The 26,881-nt window shown below is 37.9% G+C and overlaps 1 protein-coding gene across 3 annotated transcripts in view; it reads left to right on the top strand.

Moving 5' to 3' along the window:
• PPP3CA (protein phosphatase 3 catalytic subunit alpha) overlaps positions 1–26,881 on the top strand; it is a 189,573-nt gene that overhangs the window by 120,831 nt on the left and 41,861 nt on the right. For all 3 annotated transcript variants that reach the window (XM_042871137.1, XM_042871136.1, XM_042871135.1), the window contains exons 3-6: positions 13,516–13,640; positions 20,975–21,086; positions 22,028–22,173; positions 24,422–24,561. In XM_042871137.1, coding sequence (XP_042727071.1) covers positions 13,516–13,640; positions 20,975–21,086; positions 22,028–22,173; positions 24,422–24,561 — 523 coding nt within the window. The remainder of the gene's footprint in view (positions 1–13,515; positions 13,641–20,974; positions 21,087–22,027; positions 22,174–24,421; positions 24,562–26,881) is intronic.

Below are 26,881 nucleotides of genomic sequence, written 5' to 3'. Positions count from 1 at the left end.
GGAGACTCCCAGAAATGTGTTTTCTTATTGCCTTTGTAAGGGGCTCATGGCACTTTGGGCACCTTCTTGTGGTTTTGCTTGGCATTGATCAGAGATTGCACAGAGCAGAAGTGTGCACTGCTGAGGCCAGCTTGTCACCAACCCCAAGGGGTGAAGCTTCCCTGCCTGAAAGTAGGTGACAGAAAGCTCTACTGTGGTGCTGTAGCGGTGATGGGGAGTTACAAACCCCACAGACAGATAACACTGTAGAAAGCTTTGAGTAAAAGAAACACTTCTCATCTGTGAGTATTTCCAAATTCTCCTTTTGCCAAATATTTTTTCATCATAACCGTTTCTGTGGTCCTTGTATTCTATAACTTTAAGTTGAATTAAAGGTGGATGAAATGCATGGTGAAGAGATGGATGGATGAATGAGGAAAAATAAATGTCGGTGATGTAATGTCATGAAATTTTACTTGCTTTTACAGGACAAAAGTAAAGCAAACCAGCATGATTTGCAGTTAGTATTGTAGTCACTGTGGTTGGAAAGAACATTTAACTGAAAGTAGACAATTTTCTTTCTGGAAAAATGAGTCGATCTATGGAGCAGCAGAGTTAAATAAGATCCTTACAAAAGAAGTCACTGCACTGAGTTAACAAGCGTTATGCTTTGGGTTAACAAATGCCAGTGCCTATCTTGTGTTTTAGTAGAAGCAGGGAAATGGCCATCTTTTATTGTCCCCTTAGCACATTATTTTGCTATGAGCTCTTCCAGACTATATATAGTTATATAGAATATTCAAAGGAATGTACAAATTATAGTCTCAAATAATGATCACAGAGTGTATTTAGCTCTGTCTACCCTGGTGTGTTGTGGAGATACAGCAGATATTAGCCCAGCAAGGTATGAGAGCTGTAAGCACCTCTTGCTAAAATGCAGATGTGTCTTAGGGTGCAGGGAGTAATAGTCATGTACTGGCACTACCCTGCTTGAACACATAGTATAGCACAGATCTGGAGTTACGCTGCTTGTGTCTCGTAGGCTACACACCAACCTCCCAAGAAGAACAAGCACAAAGGGCATTGTGACATTGTTTCAAAACTGACTTTAAAAAAAAAAAAAAAAGTTTATTTTTTGCTTATATTAATTTTTCTGTAATTTCATTACTAAAATCAACAGATTTAAGAGATCAGATCTTCTTCGTGAACTGGGAGGGGGTTGAATGGAAGCTCAGGTAATACCCAAACTTGTGGAAATAATCAAGCAACTCCAATGGTATCCCATGGTTCTTTAAACTAACATTCTATGATTCTATCAGATAGCTTTCTCAAGGTCAAGTGTCTTGGTAAAATGTAAATTCAAGAAGTAAATCGTGTATCTACTTCAATGCCATTTAGAAATCCCTGTAACAGATGACAAGGCTTGTGTATCGATCAAGTGGAGCAGAAACCAGTTTGGTCTATGCAAGTGTTGGAAAGCGATGTCAGCAGGTGAAGGGTGAAGGTGTGCATCTTCATATCCATGAAGTCCATTCTAAGTGTTGCATGGCAGTAAGTGTATCAAACTCTTCCTGGTTTGGGCATTAGATCCATGGGCAGAGCAGCAGTGTGCAAAACTGGGCACCTGGCTTTCATGCGACATTGATTAAAGGGATTATTTCATACTGCTGTGGCAGCCTTTTGGTACAGCTGCACAGGTCTGGCCACTCTGCCGTCAGCAACGCATGCATACCATTGCAGCACTGTATTTTGCAAAAATCAATATTCGAGAGGTTTTATGCTTTTTTGCTTTTTTTTTTTTTTTTTTTTTTGGTTCAGCAACATTGAATAGTTTTGTGTTAGAGAATGATAACTGTTTCTGTGTAACCACTGTTTCATATTTAGACTGTAAAAGCCCAGGATAATGTCACTCCTTCTTCATTGAAACCAGATAATTTGAAATGTGCTATAGAAGAAGTAGTTGCTTAGCTCCTATCAGAATTAATAAACTTTGACTTGCTGAATGTCCTCACAGTATAAAATATTACAAAAGGTGACTTGGGAGCTTATTCACTGTCTGTACTTACAACTTTTTATTAAAGTACGGAGTCTGTGAGGTGATTTTTTCTTATATGAAGCTATATCTTAGGATGTTTTCGGGCTGTGTATGTTACAACTGTCCTGTTTGAATTAATATGATCTGCTCGACTTAGGCTGATTGAAGCAGTTGAAGGCCTTTGTCCTCCAAGTGCAAAGAGTACGATGATAGAGATGCTTAATTCACCTATTAAATTTAACCTAATAAGTGCCAATGAAATGCTGTTTGTCTGATGTGTAATGTGTTAAAACATTTGTTTACTTCCACTTGGAATGCTTGCTCTGTAACTTCTACAAAATGTGCTGGATAACTATACATTAGAAGCCTGAAAAGATTTCGTAATTGAGATTACTTGTGAGACTGCACGGCCAGCAGAGTATGATAAAGACCAGTTCAGTACAGTATAAAATTGTTTTTCCCTTCCACCTGTTAGTCTCATTTGCAAGGCATATATATGGTGATGATGTCATTTTATCTCTGTTTATGAATAGCAGTGCTTTGCTCCCTCCCAGAACAGCTTACTGCATGAGAGTCACTGGCTGCTGTGTGCCAAAAAAATACTTCCTTCTTCATCTCTACCTTTGGCTTTATTTATATATGTATGTGTGTATGAATACATTACATATATGTACAGATATTGATATTATGCAATATTATACAGATACTATATATAGTAGTCTCTGTGGATAAAACTGTATACAATTTTATATGTTTCTATACATGTGTATTACATGTCTATATACAAGAGCTGCTCTGAAACTAATGCCTCCTACTTTATTATGTTGGCCCACAATGTCAGAGGTGGATGCTGGTAGTATGGTAGTAAAGGTTGATCCATCCCACCAATATTCTGTTAGGCTTTGTTGCTGTGTGACAGATGGCAGCAAAGGAAAAGTCTGACAACATGGTGCCTGACATGTAAGTGTTTGTGAAGCAAAGGTGTGTCAATGAATTCATCCATGTGGGGAAAAATGGCACTCATTGACATTAATCAACACTTGCTGAACATTGATGGAGCCCAAAGAGAGGATGTGAGGCAGTGAGTGGTGCATTTCAGCAGTAGTAATAGTGACAGTCACCTCCACTGGTGCAGATTTTCACTGGTGTGGCATGCAGGCTCTTGTTCATTGCTGATGAAAATGCACAGGTACTAGTGGTGACTGTGCTGGAAAATAGCGTTTTGTAGCTGAGAAGCAATGTTATTGTGCTCTTTGTGTCTGTTGTAGTTTCCATGGGACTAAATAAGAGGCATTGGTTTCAGAATGATCTACATACATAAAATCCTCCTCAAACTGTTCAGTAGTGGAGACGGATTAGTTTGCTTAAGGGTCGTGGCATGAGAGCTAGCCTGAATCTGCCTGGTTGCCACCCAAGATTCTTCCCAGAGTGCTGTTTAGATTGCATCCTGCATCCACTTGTGATATTCCTAGCAGCAAAGTTCTGGGAAGGAAAAGAGTTAAGTTGGCTATTTAAGTTGTTCCTCAGTGTTGCTTTTTTGGAGGGGTTCATTTTCATAATTGTCATTAAGTGATAGCAGTGTTTTATGGGCTAATTTTCTTCACTGATATATTTAAGAAAATGTTTTTCTTCCATGTAATTTGTTTTCAAAGAAGATTTCAGAAAAGACATATTACTAAGGTTTTAAGCAGCTATTACATAATTTTTTCTTCACTGGATTCAAATCTATTTGCATAATTTTGTCCATACATATACCAGTCTGCTTTAGTGTGACATCTCTTTTTTTAAATGGTGTTAGCTTTTGGAAACAGAGCAACCTTTTAACATAGTCATGTTGATTTAGTATCAGCATATGCATTTTCCACCTACTCTTTATCATGTATAAGGGATACATTTTCAGCAAGAGGAAATTAATGTGGTCAACTCTTCTTTGCACTAATTGTAAAATGAGCTTTTAGCAGGATAGAAATTACTGTGGAGAGCTTTCTCTTTTTTTCAAAGGTTAATCATTTTTCACTAAGAATTAGATTTCCTCTTACAACACCAGTACCTCCTGGATAATGTCATTATATTATACTGTTAGCAAATAGTTAATTTTACTTGAGTGCTGCATAAGATTTTGGTTGTTGAGTTTGGCTTCTGTAATTTTGAAAAGCCGTCTTCTGTGGCTTGAGTTAGAAATTGGAAACTTGTGAATTATTTGCTTTCCTTAACCCTCTGTAGTCACTGTCTTGGATGCCTCTTGGATGCTACTTAGCATATGAAGACCTGAACTCTACATAGAGGTTAGAGTGAAATAATATCTCAAGCCCATTGAAACCATGGATGCAAAAACTGAGATTAAAGCTCTGTGTGTGCTCACTGTCTGCTCTTTTCTCTCATGGCTTCTGAATATAGACCATTAAATCAAAATGATGAATTTCCTAGAACTCCTTTGAATTAATTCTGCCTCTCCTGCCTCTCAGAGTGCATACAAGGATCCATATCAGTAATGTCAGTTGCTTATTAAGAGCCCAGAAATTTGAGAAATGCTATTTTTATTTTCCTTTAATAGCCATTCCTGCAAAACACAGGCAGTGTACTATAGTTGCAAAGGTAATAAATGCATTTGTTCATGTCAAGCAAATGCTAACCTCCCATAGATAAGACAAACTGTTGTGTTGAGGGGAGGAGGATGCCTTTTGTCACAGAACATTGCTTTTCATTCCTAATAAAACATCATCAGAAGTGGGATAGAGCATAAGTACATGTCTGATGGCACAGAAAAAAGAAACAGTGACAACGCATGGCATTCTTAGGTAAAATGGGAAATACATATTACAACTCAGCATTGAACATCAAATCTTTGCAATTAGTTTTAGGTACAAGGAATCTACACATTGAACTGTGATGTGCTGCTACCTAAAAAAAATGAGTGTCCAGTCTATGGGCTTGCCCAGGCTGCATTGAGTGAAGGAGAACAAAACTTTTTTATCTTATATAAATGTATATATATATTTTTTTTACATAAAAACACAATAGAAACAAATCTAGCATGTTGAACATTTATGTTAAATAATTGATTCCTGAAGATTATTAGTTTGCCATCTATTAGGGAAATAATGCTTTAGAATTCTACAGTAAAAAAAAGCAGTCATACTAACCATTGCATGGCCTTGTGGAGATGGAGGATTTCTTTGTACTTTTATGTAATCACTGCTATATCTATGAAGTGCTGGTGCCTTTTGTTTCGGCTTTATTGGGGTTAGGACTCATGCCTCTGAGAGAAGTATTCACTAGGATGAAATTAAATCCTAAAAGTTTAGTTAAATCATCATCATCAACAACAAAATCACATTATATTGTTCAGGAAAGCTACAAATTACTTCTAATGATAAATTGGTGAATCTGGAAAAATGTTTTATAACAAAGTATTGGAGGTTTCTTCAATGAGATTAGCAAGGTTGAAGTATTCTCATGACAAACCTGTATGTTACTTGATTGACAACATTACAACCTAAGCTGTAATATTGTCAAAAATATAGTTACTAAAATAATACATTTCCAGAATAAAACACAGCAATTATTTTTATTTTTTTTCCTCAACCTTTTGAGAGTGGTCGTATTTCCAATAGAACTGTGCACATCTGAGCTTCTGCCTTCTTTTGGCAGCACTGTGCGTAAGGCCAGTCTGTGCCTGCTTCTTGTGCAGGACTTCCTTCTCTATCAACAGGATTTCTGGTGAGTTGGTACTTGGGTGAAGCAATGTTGTGTTGTTCCCTTTTTGTCTATTCTTGCCCTTCCAGTGAAACATTTTCCTCATAAATGATCCCTTTGATGAGGTTATTTGTGGAATAAGAATTGTTCATAGATACTGAAGGAGCGTCAGACAAAGATGATGGCAGCATTGGTGCTTTTCCATTGGCTGTGAAGATACTCAGAGGTACTGTTGATCTTGGAGGGTGGCAGGAGAAAGTTCAGTTGGTCTGTGATGCACGTGGAAGTGGGTACTGCCTTTTTTGTTTCTCTCCATCACCTAATTCAGAATCTTCTGGTGTATAAGTGATGAGAAGAACTTTCCTCATTGTTTTTTTTTTTTTTTTTTCTTAATAAAAATACAGAGAAGGAAATACAAATGAATAGATCGCCACCCATTTTCTAGTACTATTCTGCTGTGTTCTTTGACCTGGAATTGAAAGTCTCTGTTGCCTTTCCTACTGCTGTGACACATGCTTATTCTCCTGAAAAATGCAGATGTTGTAGCAACTGTTCTACTGCAGTCAGTGGAGGCAGTTTCCTGAGACCTGCTGTTTATAGTCTCTGCTTTCCAGCTTTGTGTACCTGGTCATTATTTGGAGTCACTGCAAATAATTTTATAATGCAAATTGGAAAAGTAGCTTTGTGGAGTTGGCCTTGTTTGTTTATTTGGGTTTTTGTTTGTTTGTTTGTTTTGAAAAAAAAAACCTCTTGCTGAAGATGTTTTTGAAGGCATGATTTTTGTTGCTGGCATGTCAGGGTTTTGCTTCCTCTGTTCCCAGGGAATATTAATGGCAGCTGTCCTGAAGGTCTTTTCTGATGCACTGTTTCCCTTCATCATTCTTTTTTCACTCTATTTTCTCAAATCAAGTGTCATTAATTTGTTCAAGCCTTCAGGAGAGGGTGGGAGAAAACTAACTCCTGTTACCAGGAATGAGCGTGGGCTAATCTTTGTAGACACCAATGTTTCAGTTGTTCACAGAACAGAATGCAGAATAGCTTCCTCCTGTGTTACACAGAAATCAGCTTTTTCCAAGGCACAACTTCCTTTTGCTCAGTTAGAAAGTAAAGACTGCAACCAAACAGCACTGTCGAATGTGACACTGGTGATGCATTTGCTATTTCCTTTGCTGCACCTGTAGGGTCTAATAGTTCCCAGCTTTATCTTTGGTGAGGCAGACCTGTTTTTAAAAATATTTAATTGCAGTTTTATTAATGCCAATTCTACCCTGCTATAATAAACTCATCAGTTTGCATGCAGTGATTGAAAGAAAAAGATAGATGAAGGTCTATTATAATGTTGTTAGATAACCAGGTATGAATATGAATGAGATCATTCCTCTTTTGGAAATACAGAGCGGTGTTTTTCAACACACTTAGTGTAACAAACATTTCTATGAAAGCTCACTGTGTCAAGTCTAGCAGATGTTTTCTTAGGATTATACATTACTTAGTGAGCTGTTTAAATGCTTCTGACTTTAATTTGAATAAGTCTGCGAGTTCTTTAAGCATCTCTCATAAAGGGAAACAAAATTCCATGACTGTAAAGCAAAATATATAGCTTAACCACTGTGTTTATATTGAGCAGTGCTTTAGTGAGCAGGAATTCCTTCCTTTATTTTATACTTCTCCTCCCTCCTTGTTCTGTAAAAAGTAAAGAAAAATCAGTCAATTTTTTTGCAATAAAAAGAATTGCATGGAATAAATCTGGTATTTGTTCTGCTGTGCTCCTCAGAAACATGTACACTTGGAAATGAAGTTCCTTCAAGACCAAAGATTAGCTCTTGGAAGCATGTGCTAAGTAGTGGAATTATAAGCAGCTAAACATTTTTAAACAGTGTACAAAGAAAACCCCTTTGCAGTTTGCAGTCTGCATTCTGCAGTGTAATTCAATAGGGTGTTTTCCTTCCTCTAGATTTCAAGTATTTCATGCTTCTTTCCTAAAGCACAATCTCTGAGCTCTGTGCGGGCATTCCAAGCTTAGTGAGTGGAAAGAACAAATTTTTAAGCAATGCCTTTGTTTCATTATTGTTAATTAGCATAAACATACGAGTTTGCATATGTTGCTTCTGATGCTGGTGATGATGTATTGCGTATCTGCTGCTAATCCCCAGTGATACTTGAAGAGAGGGGCATAATCGTGTAGTACGTGGAATGTAAATTCATCAGAAACATTAATAGTGTCTTAATATCAAATCATAATGTAACAGCAATTAAATATTTACATGATAAATGAGAAAAAAAGTACAGCATTTCCAAAATTCTGCAAAAGAAAATTTTTGAAATGTGTTCAATGTATTATAAATAAACATTATGTTCTTAATATCCAGCTGTAGTCAGAAACCACACTAAATATTCTGTGGATGGAGTTTATACATAGCGAAGAGCTTTTTGTTACTTGAATTAAAATATCTGACTTATTTGTGCTTATAATCAACACAATCTAGATCACTGTTCTTCCAGTTTGGCTTCTCTAAATACGATATGATATTCTCTAAATATGATGGCAATACTGGTGCTAAGCTTTGGGCTTCTTTCACTGCTTGTACAGCTTGAACTTACTGGATTTTGTTCACCGTTGTTTGTTCATTGACATAATTCAGAGGGGCATCCTCTCTGAAGCCATCTGAAACATAAATTCATTAGGTTGACAATTTCGTAAGGAAAACAGTCCCTTTTCTCCTCTGTATCCAATTTCCACTTTCATAATAAAATGGTATTTTATGCACAGTTTCATTGGGAAATTTCTAGTCCTGTAGTGCAAGATGGTGTTGTGTATGAACAGACCTATTTTAACAAGTAGGAGAAAGTGCCAGTAATAGCACGGGAAGACCTGCCAGTTTGAATCTTTAAGGAGTACTGTTTTTTCTGCAAAAACTTCCTCAACAAAGATGAATATCTAATGAGTCCATAAATAAACAGCATTTCCTAAACCTCATTGCATCAGTGAATTCATTGTAAAACAATTTAAAAGTTTTCTTTATGTAGCGTGTAGGCCACTTGTGGGCTTACTGTCATGAAAGGTTAAGTAGATAGACACTATCAGCATATCAAGTTGTACAAATTGATGGTTAATGAGCTTCATGCCTGAATTGATAAATTGGTAAATCAGAGGACATGTTGCATTGTTAGAAAAAATGCTGTTTTGAAGGTGGCAATTGAAGGTTACAAAGAAAGTTGTAAAGCACTAGATAAATTAACCAGCCCATTTTGGGGGAAACAGCAGGGACAAAAAGCTATCAGATCTAATTATAAGCTGATGAGGTGTTCAGGAAACATCTAGGTGCGGCCATTAGGGACATGGTTCAGTGAGCATGGTGGTGATGGGTTGATGGTTTGACTACATGATCTTAGAGGTCTTTTCCAACCTTGTAGATTCTATGTGTAATCCTAGTAGATGACATACTGTGCAGTGCTCTTCTTGAACAATTTGTTTTGTACAAACACAGCTGCTTTTAACTGAGATGTTAATTAAGAATTGAATTTCCTGCTTTTGCTGTGCTGTTGGAGAGGTTTTATTTTGTTATCATTTAAGGGAAAAAAGTTAAATATTTTGCTGAATATGTGGTTCAGTCGCAAGTGTTCCAGTGTCTAAAGAGAGAGCATTCACGAGTATGCAAAGGGAAGTTTTCAGCAAAATGAAAAGCATCCATAAATGCAGTGGCAATGCTTGTTTAAGAGTAAGCACGAACCTACAACAAATACTTTGCTTTCAAAATTTTCATCTGTAACATGAAGGGGGAAGGTGGTGAATTAGTGCAATGTAAAGCAGGTGTGGTATGCTGTGAACTGTTTGTGAGACTGTACTGCAACACTGAGAGTGATCAGAAGCTCTGAGACATGAAAGGACATAGCAGAGCAGTGACTGATGGATGCTTCTGCCTTCATGAATGGAAATACAATTCCGTCCTCACCAAATGAAAGATGAAGCATTGATTCAGCTGCCTGGGAAATCTTCCAGGTATTATATTAGTAAGGGTTTACTGGTGGAAAAGAAAGAAGGAAAAACTGTAGCTCTAAAATCAGTTAATTTCAAACGAAGGCTGGAGTTACTGTGTATGGTTCTTAGCACATTTCTCCTTAATTTATTTCTGAATAAGACCATCCATCGGAAGGTGGGTATGCAGACTTAATGCTGAAAGGATGCGTCAGGTCTGCATGCTCAAACCTGGAAAGTGTGGGATCCTTAAGCTATTTCATGCTATTCCAAAGCAAAATGCTGATTGGATTACCTACATGTAACATTGTGATCTTTCAGTAGGAATTCTGGGATTTGATTGTGTAAATTAAATCCCACTATTAACTCTCAGTTTTGAGCATCTTCTCTTGTGCCCACCACTTTTACCTGCTGACGTTACACTCCTATTTTGGAACTGCTATAATTGCTTGGCAAGATTTGGTTTGAAGGCTTTTTAGCTTTCTCTTTTGTTCTTCTATATATTTCTGAATCTACTCTCAAGTATGGAAAAATAGGCTGCTCTGTGTAAAATGCCTAGAGTTTTCATCAGCTACTGACTCTCCAGTCCAGTTTGGGATTTTACAAGTCATGGGATTGCAACACTCTGGTGTTATTTATGTCCTTCTTTACTGGCTTGTGCTCTGCTTTTCTGACTTCCAACAAACTCGTGGACATGCAACTACTTGAAAAAAGCCTTTCAACCCATTGGTTTCTCTGTCATGATGTCTATTTGTTTACATGTCCAATCACAGAGAAATAAATACTTAGTTGTTTTTTTGGTGCTTTTGTGAAAGAGCAAAAGTTAAATCCCTTTCAAGTCTTTCAATTTTGTTCAACTTCAGGCTTTTTACAGTTGCAGCAAATGGGGGCGGGTGATAATTAGGAGAACTGCACAGTTATGTAAGGGAAAGCTTGCTGCTGGAGGCTGGGCAAGCAGATTGCCTGGCCATCAACACATCACGTGTCTTCCATCTTCCCACAGTGTCCGTGCAGAGGAGTGCAGTTGAGCAACGTGCCTGGTTTCGGTAGATGAATTTGTTCAAACAAAAAACATGATAAAAATACTTTTCCTTTGGCATACACAAATGTAATTTTATTTTTAGAGAAATAAGAGTGTTTTTATGCTACTAGAAGGTTTAAATTGTGTTTATTTTGTGTAAATGTTTGCACTTGTTTTTCTTAGCCAGAAATTCTATCAGCTGATGAGTACAACGTGAAGGCTGTCATCTAAAACTGATGAGGAAAAATCAACTTGGAAAAAGAGATTATACAATATAATGCAGCAGTGATAACAGTACTGTATACTAGTTAGTGGGGAAAGCTGCTCAGCTAACCAGCACTCGTAAATTGCCACCAATTTCTCATAAACATTTATGGAAGCAGTGACTGCAAGATCAGTGCTTTTTATGTGTTTTGTTAATTTTGTTTAGATAGGTTTTGCATGGTGTGTCCATGTTACATTGATCCTATTGTTAACCTAGACATTCAGAGGGAAGTACTATAAGTAAATAGTGTAATGTGACACTGAGCTGCAGTGAAAGACAAAGTATAGGGATCTTGCACAGCCAGTTTGTTGAATATGGGGTTGCAACTGTTATTCTGTATAGTCCTTTTTTATTTATGGGGAGATGTGACTTTTCCAGGGCATGAGATAAGTTTGAGGTATATTAATCTGTGATGGAACAAAACCTTTGGTACTGACTTCCAGATTTTAAAAGTTCAAATGAGAATACCACTTCACAACAAAAGCTCTGTTACTTGAAGGAGAATATCTGAAGTCTAATGACTTTACTGTTAGCAGCAAATAAGTTGTGTTGCTGATGCAAGATAAGGTCCATCTTTGTCACCTGGTTTATTCAGCCTCTTTGTTATCATCCTTCCATTCTGCAAATCACAACTTTTGAGTTGCTGAAGGGAGAGCCAGTTCTGTGTAGGGCGCTTTGAAAGTAATGCCTCCTATTTATTCCCATGGAAACTACATCAGATACAAAGAGTACAATAACACTGTTTGATGGGGCACATTCTCAGCTACAGAACATTACTTTTCATCATAGTCACCATCACTAGCTGATTCACGTGGAGGAGCTGATTGAGGTGCTCATCATTTTGTGATGTGACAGCTGTGCATGGCCATCTGGAATGTGGCTTGTCTTTCATGTCTCTGCCACCACTGCTGAAATGCACCACCCACTGCCTCAGTGTGCTCACATCCACTCTTTAGGCTTCAGCAAGTGTCAGTGAATGTCAGTGAGTGCAGTTTTTTCTACATGGAGGAATTCAGTGACACACCTTTGCTTCATATGCTCTCCTACATCAGATGCCGTTTTGTGCGACTGTCCCTCTGCTGCCATCTGTTGTACAGTAACAAAACGTACAGGATATTGCTGGGAAGGTTCAGCCTCTATTGTCGTACAACCACCATCTGCCTCTGACATTAACAACGCAATAAAATAGGAGGTATTACTCCTATTTTATATGAGCAGCCCTCCTAAAAAATGGGAGGCATTGAATTCATGCAGGCTTCTTTGCCTTTGCCTGAGGCCTGTGCACTGGAGAAGCTGCTTTGCATTAGAAGCTTGTGAAAATCCAAAAAGTCAGTGATAAATAAACAGGTTTGTTACCACAATGTTGTTCACTTTGGAAATAGAGTAGCATTGGAGAAAACATTTAGACAGGACCAGCCTAAAATTGATATGGATATTGCCCTACTGATGGCTGTGTTTGACAGATGTTATCAGACTGCTCTCGTGGAAGACTGAGCTGCAGAGGTCTTTATCTCTTCCGTTTTCAGGCCTGAAGGCTGTTAGTGTTTTCTTTGTCAAAGCTTGTTGCCTGAAAAGGCCTGGACTTGACCCTAAGTTGGGTGTTTGGTTGTTTTTTTTTCCCCATCTCCCTTGGTTAGAGGAAACAAAACAAAGCAAAACTAACTAGGTTTCGACACAGCATTGTTAGTTAAACTTCTATGGGAGACTGCAAAAGCCTCTGCTTCCTTCCTGAAGAGGTTTAAAATCATCCACCAGTTGGGGAAAGCTGAAGTTTCACAAGATAGCAGAGCCAATCTGTTAAATCTAAGATGTACCAAGAGCCATCTCCATTTAGCCTGGGCTGCACATCATCTGTTCTGTCTGGTGTTGTTTTTGGGAGGTGTTCTTTTTAGAGCTTGTTAGATTGACTTTATCCCAATAAAGTGAAACAATTCTTAATCATACAAGGTTAAATAAAGTGGTAAGGGTGGAAGTATGAAAAATCGGTGTTGTCTTGTTGAAGACATGCTTTAGAAAAACAGGCCATTTTCTTCTCTGGTTTCTTCCCATTCTAAAGAAGTCCAAAATTAGTCAGTTGCAGCATGAGCATACACAGGATTGGCGTGCTTCTCCTTTTGTAGAAAGGCTAGTCATGTTCATCTGAACTTGAGACAAGCATAGGTATGGTGGTGAAAGAGAAAGTAACCTCGCTTGATCAATAACCTCGTTTTCTCTTCAGACCATCTTTTGCTCATCTTTTTGCCATCACAGCTGTTTTGTGTTCTGTTGGGTGTCAGAAGAAATGGACAGAAATGTGAAAATAAATGTAGGTCAGATTCACTTGATAGCTCTACTTTCATTAGTTGGTCACCTTTTGCACGCTTAAGTGGATTCAGGTCCTTAAAAAACACCTTTTGCTGAACTGCCAGTTTTCAGTGATCACTTAGCTAGAGAACCATACACAATATTGTCATAATTTCTTACAAGAGACTGACCTCAGAATGTGGGTGTGTAAGATGATTATAACATGGTTACACTGAATATTACTCTTCTTTTTCTTTCAGTTTGTGGAGACATCCATGGCCAATTCTTTGACTTGATGAAACTGTTTGAAGTGGGAGGTTCTCCTGCCAACACACGGTATCTCTTCCTGGGGGACTATGTGGACAGAGGGTACTTCAGCATTGAAGTAAGTTTCTTATGTCTGTTTTTGACTGTGAATCTGCTTGCAGACTGTTGTATGTATTTGGCATACTAATTTAACGAGTTCAGGAATGCTGAGGCTCTTTGCAGACACCACCATGAGCAAAAGAGGTCCGTGTAACGTGTCACTGAGGGGACGTCCAGCCAAATCCCACTCTATCTGTACTGGAAAGCTGATGAAGGACAGGCCTTGATACTTCTAGTGACCCTTCTAGGACAGCACAGAAGGCAATCTGCTCTGCAGCTTGTGCAAGTTAAATAAAGTGAATACACAAGAACTATTAGGAAAGAGAGGAATTAAATGAGTAACTCAGAACATAGTTGGACTCCCTGATGTTTTTTTCTGAGTTATGAAATTAAAGGACTAGATCAGGAGAGAGAGAACGAAAGTAAGCAGATAACACACCGTGCTGGGAAGACTGATTTCTGTTTAGGTACAGGTTGCGTGGCACATGATCTCTGGCTCTTGATTTAGCACTTGAATCCACAGAGCAGTGATGCACGTGTGACCTGCTGAAGGTGCTGAGACCTTGTGCAGACACAGGATGTGGAATGTGGAGGTCAAATTATAGTATCATTAGTGGCCTTGTGAAGGAAAGATCCTACCCAATGTCCCATCCAAACCTTTTACAAGAAGAAAGTCAAATACTGGGCATAAGTGTGTTGCTGCAGTGCTCTCGAGAGAAACTGAATTTGTTCTGTTTTGCTGTTTGGTTTTGCAAACTGACAGTTGAGGTGCTCAATTGTCAAATAAAATCTGATCCAGATAAGTTCATCTGATCATAGATGATCTGGCCACTGAGTGAACCAGTCAGAAAGCCTTGTAATAGCTTTTGAGTTACAGCTCAAGTATTTTCTCTGTAAAATTTGGACTTGAACTTCCCCCCCAAGATGAGGGAAAATACCAATCATATTAAAAGCAATGTTGGTCCTGTTATACATGGTTATGTACCTGTTGATAAGGTGGCAGCATGCATTGATGTTTCATTTTGCAAAGTACATTTTAGTACACTTCTGTCTTATCAATATAAAAAGCATAGTTCCAGGCATCTGAATTACTTACGTGTTTGTAAAATGGATCAGTGCATTGTCTAGCCAGTTCTATTTTTACAGTATGAATTGCCTTAAAAATAAGGTTCTATAAAACTGCTTCTGCTTTATTGGCTGATTTTAAAACTTACTTTAAAATGCTAACAGAATCTTTGGGAGGCGAAACATTCTACACATAGAAAAACACTGTTCCAAGTGCAAAAGCTCTAAAAACTCATGATCTGCACGGTTTTTGTCCACCTATTGTAAATCATGAATATAGCCAGGATTAGTCTTACGCTGGAGTCAAAGCTTCCTGCTTTCTTTTGAGGTATGTGTGTTTTCTTGATCCCATCTCAGAGCCGTGGTCAGCTGTGGGTCAACCCTTCACTGTGTGGCTGCTGGGGGAATGCTGGGAATGTGGAAGGGGGCTTCATAGGCTCGTTCTACTGTGCAGCTGAATACTGAGCTGCCATTTTTCAGATGTGCCAGCCTCATTCATATCTCCTGAAGACTTGGACTGTGCCAAGTTGTATCTGGAAGATTTGAGTTTTGTTTCCATTTCTTTACGTGTTTTTAATACAAGAGTTAGGGCAAATGATCTGCTTCAGTTTTCAAGTGCCCATCCAACAGTTTGCCAGAATTTATTGCAGAGCTATTACTGAGTAAAGATGAGCAAGTCATATAAAAGCAAAATAGGTTATGGGTGGGGAATAGGCCCCTTAAAATAATTCATTTAGCAATCTGCACATACATATACTATATTCTGCATTTAGATTTTCCATTCTGGAACGCTGCTTTTTCACTGGGAGCTGTGCTGGCTCCTATCAGCGCAAAGGAAATATCTGAAATGTCACTTACATTATTCCTTTTTGTACGTAGGGTTCTCAGATTACTATTTTTTTGGTGCATAACTGATTCTCTCCACCTGTCACCTTGATTAAAGAATGCCTGTGAAAGAAAAGGCATACTGTTTCATAACTGTATTTGGATTTACAGCTATGCATTCAGGCATGAACTTAACAGAATAAGTACTGACAAGGAAAGGAAAACAGGAGGAATGTGCTTTGGCAGGCTTGGGGATGCTTTGTAGAGAAGAAGGGGTCCGGAGCACATTTAGCAGGCCCCTGCCCTTGCCAGGACTTCGTGCTGGCTTAGAGGTCCTAGTGGAAAAACGGTCCTACTGTGGCTCAATGCATATTTCCACCACACTTATACCCCACACTCTTTATTCTGTCTGTTGGCTCCCTTTTCTGCCAGCATAGATGAAACAACTGAAGTTCTGGGGTCTTTCCAAAATAATTAAGTAGGTGGTCCAAGGTAGTAATCACAAGTAATACAAGCTTTTTAAAATCCCCTTCGGTTGCTGTGCGATATCTAGTGTAAAAGTGACACCATTGAGCCTAGACCTAGCTGAGTTCTGGCAGTGGGCGAGATAATCCCTGTCTGTGGGCTGGAAAGCATTTGGGATTCTTCTGGATGAAAGGTGCTATATAATGCAAGCTATTATCATGAAGAACAGAAGAAGAAATTGCATTAGGTAGGTGGAAAGCATTTGATAATGCAGAGGGAAAAAGAGAAAAGTGTTTGCGTAAGGCACTCAGCAGAAATGACAGTTCTTGCTGCACTGAGCTTTTGATCCAAGGGTTCAATCCTTCATGCGCGTGCTCTGTTTTTACCAGGCAGAGTTAGCAGCATTGCTTGAAGAGAGCATTTTAGCCTGTAAGATTACTTCTAAGTAAGTTGCTATAGGGAGAGAGGAAGAGAGACCAGTAAAGAAATTACAATGGCCACCACAAAAACAAACAAACAAACAAACAAACAAAAAAAACCACCTAAAAACTGTAGCTAGAATGAGAGGAGCTCTCTTGGCACAGACCAAATCTTTATCCCTTAGCTGTGCTGTCTTTTCCACATGGTCTTCTGGCAGAGCTGAGCATTTCTTCACTTAGAATAACAGACTTCTGCAAGCTGCAGTATCTGATGTGGTGCACTTGTTTCCTCAGCTCTGTAGTTGATAACCTTTCCAGACTGCTTGTGCACTGTTCCACTGTTCCAGGGTTTTGGCTGCAGAGTAGAAACCTTTCAGCTTTCCTTTTCAGACTAGATTATGGTCATGGATAAAATAAATATTTTAAAGTAATTTTAAAATTATTTTTATTTCTAAATCCAAAGCATAGTTAGCTCATATGTGGGTCTGCTGGAATGAGTAGGAAGGAAGAATATCTGATCTTTACCTGAGTCTGAGGGCTATTTCAAAAGTCAGATGTTACTGATGCAGTGTAGAGTATGCATGTAGACTGCTTTTCATTGATGTTTGAGAAACAACCACCATAGTAAATACCAAATATAATGCATTAATGTTATGCATTAATATTAACTGTTGGAATTCTCTTCCTGCCCCATCCCACATAAAAACACACAGGCTTAAATTTGAATTGAATATCATGCAATCTGATCAGTTTTGACATGAGTTTTGTTGAGATTAGTTGAATTAAACAAAATGAACAGAACTGAAAATGTGCATACTTCTTCATATCCCAAATACAGACTGAAATTCCAAAATGGAGAAACTGCTTTTGTTGTATGTCTAGCAAGAAAAAAGTGAGGTGTTTGCAGAGAGTCTGAAGAATTTGGCTATTGATCTTACATCAATTAGAAAAGCATCTTACACTGGCATAAAGACTGTCTGTAAGTTGACACTGAAGATCTGGTTGTACTGCCTTACTGTCTGTTTCCCAGCTAAGCCTTGAGAGAAGAGATCATTGTTTATGCCCCAAAAGCTGGAGAAAAGAAGAGAAAGGGTAGGGAATAAATGCAAAACTGGTTGCAGTGAAGTCAGTGCAATCTTTTCTTATTTTCAGTGGTGTGTAATGCTTTCTTCCTTGTCCTCAAGAAATGGGAACTCAGAAAAGGATTTGCATCACTGGATTGTTTTGGCTACAGATGCTATGAAAGAGCTGTGCTAAGTGTTACTCCACAGTTCACAGAGCAGTAGAGACCTTTGTAATGCATGGCTCAAGTTATCTTTTCCAGTATGAATTATGTTATGTTTATTCACACTGAACTTCATCTGCTGGGGGAGCGCACAGTGGCATCAGTCATTGGTAGAGAGTTATTTTCTGTTACTTTTATAGAGCCACAGAGCTAACAGTGATCTTCAGCTTTCGCAGAATTGGCTGTGCACACTTGTCAAAGGAGCATACAGGAGGCAGAGGGCTGTGCTATCATTAGCAGCAATGGTGACTGTTTTTCATCATTACTTTGAGTGCTTAATATGAGATTCATGCAAGAGGTTTGGGGCTTTTGTTTTTCCTTTTCAGAAGGTGGGGAGGTATCAAAGTGTAAGAAAGCCCCAATTCAGCATATGACAAAGGATTTAAATCCCTTGTCCAATTTGAAAATGTGCATCTTTGACTTACACAGCATTTAATTGCACAGACCTTTTTTTCCTGATGCCACCTCATATTTGTTTAGTTTGAAAGAAAAATCTGCTAATTAGTTCTTGTTTATTATAATAGTGTGTTACTGGATTCTTAAACAGAAAAGAGAAAAAAATAAATGATTTATCTAAACAAAATAAGGCTTAAATATGACAGCACTGAAAGCTACACAAACTGTGAATGTTGGGATTATGCTACTTGAATAGTGGCTTGGAAACGCAGAACACTCTGGACTGCCTTGATTTCCCCTTTTCTGTCTGGTTCTCTTGAATGTTTCCAAGGAAACCATGGAAGAATAAGAGTATGATTAAGCAAATATAAGTGATCTGTGCATAAGCAAGTAACAAACACACACCAAAAAAATTAAAAGATAAAACTTAGTTTTCCTTATTTGCCTAGCTTTCTAGACCTGGATGATATTTTAACTATCTTGTGCTCACTTCAATTTTGCCAGGACTTTATGAAACTGTAAACCTTTAAAAGAAAATCTAAGCCACTCTATTTCTTAATAAAGCACTTCATCTTTCCAGTAGTCATTGTACTTTCCCAAATTATAAAGTGATTTTGGCAGAACTAGAAGCTCTAGGGTAGCTTCAGTATAACTTCTTAAAAGTTAGAACTTTTCATGTATGAATGGAGGCATCATTGTAGTCATCTTGTCTCACAGCATTTACATCAATTTTTTGCATTAAGTAATAAGTTAAAAGAATTTGAGTGTTCCAGGGGTCCTTGGAATAATGATGAAACCTAACAATTATTATCAGATTTAGAGAATTCTGCTGGTGACATGGAGGAGTCCAGGCTTCCTTCCCCAGCAAAGTGAAATCCTCAAAGATAAGTCTTTTCTTTCTGTACAAGCTTCAGAAAACCTTCCCTAGGGACGCTCTTCCTCATTGTTTTGGGCTATACTTCATAGAACTATCTAGGTTGGAAAAGACCTTTATGATCATAAAGCCCAACCATCAGCACATACTGAACCCCACCACTTGGCGTGGCACTAAAGGGCATTGCTCATGCATTTCTCCAGGGATGGGGACTCTACCACTGCCCTGAGCAGCACATAGCATTGCTCAACCACCCTTTACGTGACAAAATTCTTCCTAACTCTCACCTAAAGCTCTCCCGGTGCACCTTGAGGCCATTAACTCCTGTGACCTAATGCTCTCATTTCCATCTGGATGATGGTCACTGTAGTGTTCCTGGCATTGGGCCATCTCTTCTCACTGCTTGGGGTGGCAGTAGGGTCCAGTGGATGGAGAAAGTGATGTGAGCTCAGGAAACTCTTCCTTGTTTTCCCAAATGGGAAGACTGAATTTTCAAGTCCTGCCTGTAACTTCACTACTTCTTGACTATAAAGCCTCAGAATAAACAAACAAATTAGGAAGTCCAGACAGCATCTAGATGTTGACGTGTAATAAATTCAACATAAAGTGCAGTATTGTAAAACTCCTGCTGCTATATAATTATCTGTAGAGAGTGTGAGTCTTAGCACAAATATAAAAATGTCGCTTTTTTTTTTTAGATGATGACTGTTTAGCAAATGAGAGCAGAAATCGAAATGTTTAGATATGATTACCATAAATTTTCTGTTTCTTTTTATCAAGACATTCTGAACTGTAGAAGAGAATTCATACTATACACATTTAAAGGCGTTGAACTGACAAAAATGATGGTTTGTGCTAAACAGAAACCACTACTATAAGTACATTGAGTTTCCAAGCTTTTTGTTATTAAGGTAAATAAATTCCCCTGGCAGAATGAAGGGGGGTATTAGTGGACAGCTGCAAATGCAAAATATACCTTTTATGTCTTGTGCAACAAATCTGCATTAAGTGAATGCTTAAGAAAGGAAGGGTTGGAGGAAAAACTGTTCAGACCATTTTCGTAGCTCATGTTTCCTGAGGCCATCGTAGCCCCTGGAGAATTCTTCCCAACAGCAAGCTGCTTGCCTCATTAGCGTTGGGAAGACTGAACAGTGAACTCTCCTGGAGTGACATAGGATGGCCATACTTCTATCAGCTCTCCTGGAAGCCAGGGCCATCATGTGCACGTGATAAATATTCCACAAAAGTTGCAAGTATGCTCATCTGTCAAGAGCTATGTTGCCATGCCAGTTTTGGCTCAACACAGCTATTTTATTCAGGTGGTCTCTGGAGGTCTGAGCAGAGACTAGCTCCTTCAAGTCCTATTTGTTTTAAAACCATGCTTTGAAGAATTATTCTCTCAAATAGAAATCTTCTGGTAAACAGAAGGCTTTTCTGAAGCTTTGGAGTAACTTCATTTAACACAAGGGCTTGGTGGATTTTTTTTCTCAATCACTTGCACAGAACAGGATTAAGTGAATAATAACCAAGTGTTTGTTACAAGAGGTAACAGAAATTGTAGTACTGGAAGCTAAGGTATTTCCTGAAGTGTGGGTTAAACTGTTCTATGGCAACTCTTTCTTCAATCAGGAAATGCAGATCTTCCTGTGAAATTGTTTCCACTGCAGATTTCTGTCTGACCTTCCAGGTGGAGCACACTCGTGGTGTTTTAGGGATGCACGACACTGCTTCTTGAAAGCTGTCGCAAGTGAAGGCTGAACAGGGATTTACCCAATGTGAGCAACTGCATTACAGAATACTGACAGTAGCTTCTACCAGTCCAGATTGAAGCACAGAGAAATGTTTGAAATGTATCTGTCAACAGTGACATTTAACTGTTGAAAGTAAATGTTTCACATAACTACTACTTTTGCTTGCTTGATTTTTTTTTTATTTTTTTTTTTTCTCTTGGTTTGGGAAACACAGTGATTGAATTTCATAATGGATTATGAATTCTGTTTCTCTGTCTTGTTTCTGCTTTTTAGTGTGTGCTGTACTTGTGGGCCTTGAAAATCCTTTACCCCAAAACACTGTTTTTACTTCGTGGGAATCATGAATGTAGACATTTAACAGAGTATTTCACATTTAAGCAAGAATGTAAGTGTACCTTCTAACTTTCTTTGTCTTAACTCCCTATTCAACAGCTTCAGTTTGTTATTTTGTATTTGATGCTTGCTTTATACCAATAATTTTTAAGTCACTTAATGTTTACGTAATGTTGATCTGTCATCCATGCTCCCTGAGAGGGCAATCATCCTGGAGGGTCTGGGGAGGGTGTTTCAGTGGTGGAGAGGGGGATTAGACTCAGAGCTAATGCTGCTTAGAAACATGGCATGTTCACATTTACCTTGTAAGTATTCTGACACTCTTTTTGAGGGAATTCTTTTTCTTTGTTGCAAGAAGAGATGCAGTGACACACAGAAGCTCATTAGATGTAGACCTTTACTTGTGTAATTAAACACTTTTTTCCTGTGGTTGTAAAGTGAAGCTATTGCCATAAGTCTGTGTTGCCTGCTTAGCAGTGAGTATAAAGGAAATGTTAATTGGCTTGAAGGCTTCGTGGTTTGCTGACTTCAATATCTGTATTGGTAAATTAACATTTCAGCTTCATTGTACCACCCCATTCATTTCATAATGGTATTTCTGTAGATAATTAATTATAAGGGACTGAGCTTCTGATTACTTTGAGAGCTTTGAGTGAAAATGTAGTAGCTGATTATCATTCAGCAAACTTTATTAAAGCTTGTTATATAGATTTCATGGCAGACAATAATAGAACATAAAATTGTTTATTTACAGTATTTTGGAGAAATATAATAAACTTTGTAGGATTTTTCACCTTAACTAGAGAATAAAGAACTTTTCCTCCAATTAATAACAATAACCCCGAAGATTTTTTTTACGCAAAGGAAGTTTTGGAGCAGTCCTCAGTACAGGAGAGTAGTGGCAGCAAGATGAAGGAATTAAGCAGCATTCTAATTTCTGTTTTCCTTTCAAGTGTTGATGGCACTTTCTGTTATCATTTTAATCTTTAAAAGGTAAAATCAAATATTCAGAACGAGTATATGATGCCTGCATGGATGCCTTTGACTGCCTTCCCTTGGCAGCTCTGATGAATCAACAGTTCCTGTGCGTACATGGCGGCTTGTCTCCAGAGATCAACACCCTAGATGACATCAGAAAAGTAAGTATGAGTAGTGCTCAGGTCTAATGAGTGAACAGTTAATCACTGACGAACAGAATGTGAATCCTTTCTTGCTTTCTTTCATGTAAGATGCTTGTATGTCATTTTGACATTCACACTGACCTTATTGCCTTTTAAAGGTCTTTTTAAATAGAGCACAAAAGGAATTGCTGTAATTAGTGCTATGTTGTTTTATTGAGGTGAAGAAATCGCCAACATCCAGTAGTGCACAGAACTTAATCATCTTTGTGTTCTGAAAAAACTAATTGTTAGGTGAGTAAGTATGTAGGAGCAAATGAACACGCAGCATTAGTTTCGTGTAAGAAAGATCTGTTAGCACATTGTAAGAGTACTACCTGATGGTTCCTTGCAACATAATAGCATTCTGCACTTTCTTGGCGAAAAGAAAAAAAGGCAGTTCTAGAAAAAAATTCATAACACTTAAGGCCTATAACAGAAGTTGTGATATTGTAATATGATAGCAGTGAGTATAGTCGAATCTATTAAGAAACTTCTCATAATACAAGAGTACAGCATAAGCTCCAACTTACTGAGCCCCACGTAGGCGCTGTCGGTTTCTTCAAGTACTCATGTTGTTGCACATTTTCAATGATTTTTTTATTCAGATGTTTTGGAAAAAGAGATCTCAGTTGATATTTCGAAAAAGAAATATTTGATCCATTCATCTCTAGTGTTTCTAGCAGTAAGGATTTCTATTTCTTGCATGCAGTTTGAAATGTGCAAATATGGGTACATACTTCTGAGTTTAATAGATGAATTGTATTCTGAGGTTAATTTATAACCTGGTAAGATATTTATATGGTTTAAAATATAATACTTGAACCAGTAATGACATGTTTTGGTTTAAATACAATTAAATGGAGATACTAACTGCACTTTTGAAAATTACTGACTGTGAAGCTTTGTTTCTGAGGTAAAGGTTCACTATCTCTTTAAGCTAAAGGAAACCTAAATATTTGGCTGATTTTGCAACAGTGCAGTGGCAGAGCAAAATTGTTGAGGGCTGAGGTTCTAGCTTAGAGTCATTGTCTTCATTCCTTTCCCCCCCCCCCCCCCAGTAGAGGTTTATTCATCTTTGGCAGTCAACAGAAATTGATTTTGCATATTTATGAATTTTTATTTAATTAAAATGAATTATAGTTACAAAAGCATTAATTGCCTAGAGAGCTGAAATAAGTTAGAAGTTTAGATATGCTATGAATATTTCATTAGGAGGGTGCAAAGGTAAATTTAAATTTATGGATGTCTCAGTAAGACTTTTTCACTCATTGCAAATATGTAAGACCACTTTTTTCTTCCTGAAAATTACTTTTTTTTTTTTTTTTAATGTTAGTTATTAACATTATTTGATCTTTATGGAGAGAGTAGAGAATGTTTTGGACTGCTGCTTGATTCTTACACTCAGCAAGGGTGGTTTTTATGTTAAAGGATGCTTACAGAGGAATACTGCTTTTTAATATTTCCCTATTTGTTATAATCTTACTAACAACATGATTCTATATGGCTGTAGTTTTTAATACCAGAGATCAGATAGAAACAAATTTTTAGCTATTTAATTAGGACTGGGTTTATGGAAAGAATAGAAATATGGCAGGGTTCTATAATGTAGAGAATCACAGAACCACAGAATTGTAAGGGCTGGAAAGGACCTCCAGAGATCATCAAGTTCAGGCCCCCTACAGCAGGCTGCACTGGAAGGCATCCATGTGTATCTTGAATATCTCCAGAGAAGGAAAATCCACAACCTCCCTGAGCAGCCTGTTCCAGTGCTATGTTGTGAATGTTGTATTTTTCCTAAAAATATATTGAAAAAAAAAGGGAATTTGTTTTGAAATAAGTGTTGTATCTTTTTCTTGTAGTGACTCACGCACATCAATCAAGTGCCATGATATCTGAAAAATCACAAAATACAGAAGTACCATCTTTATTTGCCACTAGAACAACATGTAAAAAACATCAGAAAAAAAAAAATTAAAAATGCACAAAATTCACATATGATGTTTCATTTTTTGATCCATTACTTCTCTTCATCAGTGTTAGCAAGGACCATTTTACTGTTTCTCAAAATCCTAGTGCTTTAAAGCAGAGAGCATCCAGAGCTGTAAAGTACTTTGTTTGGGATGTTATTTTGGCAACCTATGGAATGAAAAATAATAACTTTTCATCAGTATTTCTGTGATACGTAGTTGAAAGAAGTTAGTATTTCTTTCTCTCCTATTTTCCTTAGTTAGATCGATTCAAGGAACCACCTGCATACGGACCTATGTGTGACATCCTCTGGTCAGATCCATTAGAGGACTTTGGAAATGAGAAGACTCAGGAACACTTCACTCACAACACAGTCAGGGGATGCTCGTACTTCTACAGGTGAACATTACTTCTTTGACTGTATGGATTTCTGTGTGTGATCTCGTTCTAGTTTGGTGATATGTTTGTTTGATGTTTGTGACACTTCTTTCATAACTGGATTGAGAAGGCGGTGGGCACTTCTTTCTGCAGGCTTGCCTTACTTTCAGATAACTTCATCTTCGGTTTATTTATCTTTATCTTTATTTATCTTATTTATCCCCACACCTGAGAAAACCTAAATGACTTATTTTTATTCACTGAAGCCTCTGTATTTAGCTTATTTTTGTTCTTGTAAGTTAGGAAATGAGTGTGAGCAGTTTTTTGCTTTTTGTTTTTTTTTTTTAATGTAGGTAACTACATTTCTAGTTTGAAAACTAGAAGTTTATTTTGATGCTGTTGTTCTGCAGGGTCAGTAAAAATAGATTTTTCCACACAGGCACTTTTATACCCCAGGTTTATCGAACTTTTGCTTACATCTGGGATTAGTTCTTCTCATTTGGGCTTTGAACAGAATTGGTTAAATAGAACTTGCTAACAGTTGAAAGGTAGGCAAGTGCCTATAATGTTCTTGCAGAAACATGTATGGACTTGAATGCAAAGGCATCTCTTAAACTCTTAATTAATCACTGAAGTTATTTTAATCTATTTATGTGTTAGTAAAATACAACAGTGAGAATATTTCTGAAAAGTAACAGTAGTGCGTACCTAAATAATAAAAATAGAAGCAAACTGAAAAGAAATCTATGGGTTGATTTCAGACTTTTTAAAGTGTGTTCTCTTTCTGCTTCATAGTTCTCTAATTCTGTCCTTTAAGCATGGCTTTTGTGCCTTCCTACCACCATAAAGCATCAGAAGATTCCCCCATACAGTGAAGAAGTGCCCTTCCTTAGGTGCTGGGGAGGTGCCCTTCAACAGCACCCAGGGAGACGCAAACAAACAGCAGCTCTTTTTTCTCTTCTCCATTCTGTCTCACTGTAAGGTGTCTGGCCTTTCTCCATTTCCAGTGGTAGGTTTCTTGGTTTTCTAGAGTCCTGTGGCCATGAGGCAGAGGATACCCCATAGGTGTGCTTGAGCTGGTGGTGAAGAATCTACCAGGTGCTGCTCTTCTTCTTGCTTTCCTTCTCTTTCCAGAATAGGAAGGGTCTGTGTTACCTTATGAAAGGTGGTGGTGATTACATTGTAAACCATGGGGATTTTGAGGAACTTTCTCTGTTCTTTGTTGTTACCTCAATTCAGGCAAACTTATAAGGAAAATAGGGCAGTGGAACTAGCAAAGCCAGGAGGATGAGAGACAAAATGAGAAGCGAAGTGACATACAAGTCTTAAGTTTTCCAGAAGAGCTCAGCAGGAATGAAGAATCCAGCTTTTTAAATTGTCTTAGAAAATTTAGAAAACCCACCCAGAATGTAACTGACCCTGAACTCTTTAATAAAATGTCGAGAATTAATCAGTGGCTTCTAGCAGTAACTGGGTGACAGAGGTACTAAAATCAACCTTCTAGTTGGCAACGTTAACAGAAAGGTAAATGATGGTTTGACTTTGAAAAATTAGTTTTCCTAGTCCTTTCTTTGTGCTTTAATTGCTCCAGCATGAGGTGGACTGAGAACAAAGCATTTGTGCTGCAGCCTGTGCTGTCAGCACACACCTTTTGTGGATAAGTAATGCCACAGCCTCCAGATCAATACAGTCTGGAATGTGCTCAATATGTGTGTTTGGTCTCATTATGAAAGAAGGTGTCAAACTGTTGCAAACAATTGATCTGTGAAGAAATGGGCTTATGACTCTGAGGGCTAAAATCATTCCTCTTCCTTTGAACAACACTGAACGCTGATGAATTCCTAGGAGTTCCAAGCACCATTCCTACAAACAATGAGTAATAGCAGTTTCCTTTCATGAACCTCTCTTAAAAAAGGTAGAAAGCCTTGTGGATATGCCTTGTGCTTAGATGCTTATTTGTACTTTTATGGAACAGCCTTTAGATTTTAGGGTTTCTCTGAGCTCTATTTCTCAAAATTACCATGAAATTCCCCAGTAATATACATCAGTTTTTCTTCTGAAAATGTCTTTCATAAACAGAAAAGTACATATTCAGGAAAAGATGAAATATTTGCAAGATACCTACTTGTGAGATAATGTGGGGGTGGGGGGATGGAGATGTATAATGACTCTAGCAGATGGCCGGCTTGGAGTCACCTCTGCCTGAGATTATATAAAAGCAAGTGTTACTCTTAAAAGAAATATGTAATTGCTCTGAATTTCATTCATTGTTTACTAAATTGTAATTCCTGGAAAAAATAAAATAAAATAAAATAAAATAAAATAAAATAAAATAAAATAA

Source organism: Lagopus leucura, unplaced genomic scaffold, assembly GCF_019238085.1.
Source record: "Lagopus leucura isolate 7727_CA_CO unplaced genomic scaffold, USGS_WTPT01 Super-Scaffold_100004, whole genome shotgun sequence".
Classification (NCBI taxonomy): domain Eukaryota; kingdom Metazoa; phylum Chordata; class Aves; order Galliformes; family Phasianidae; genus Lagopus; species Lagopus leucura.
This window is presented reverse-complemented; position numbering and strand designations above follow the sequence as displayed.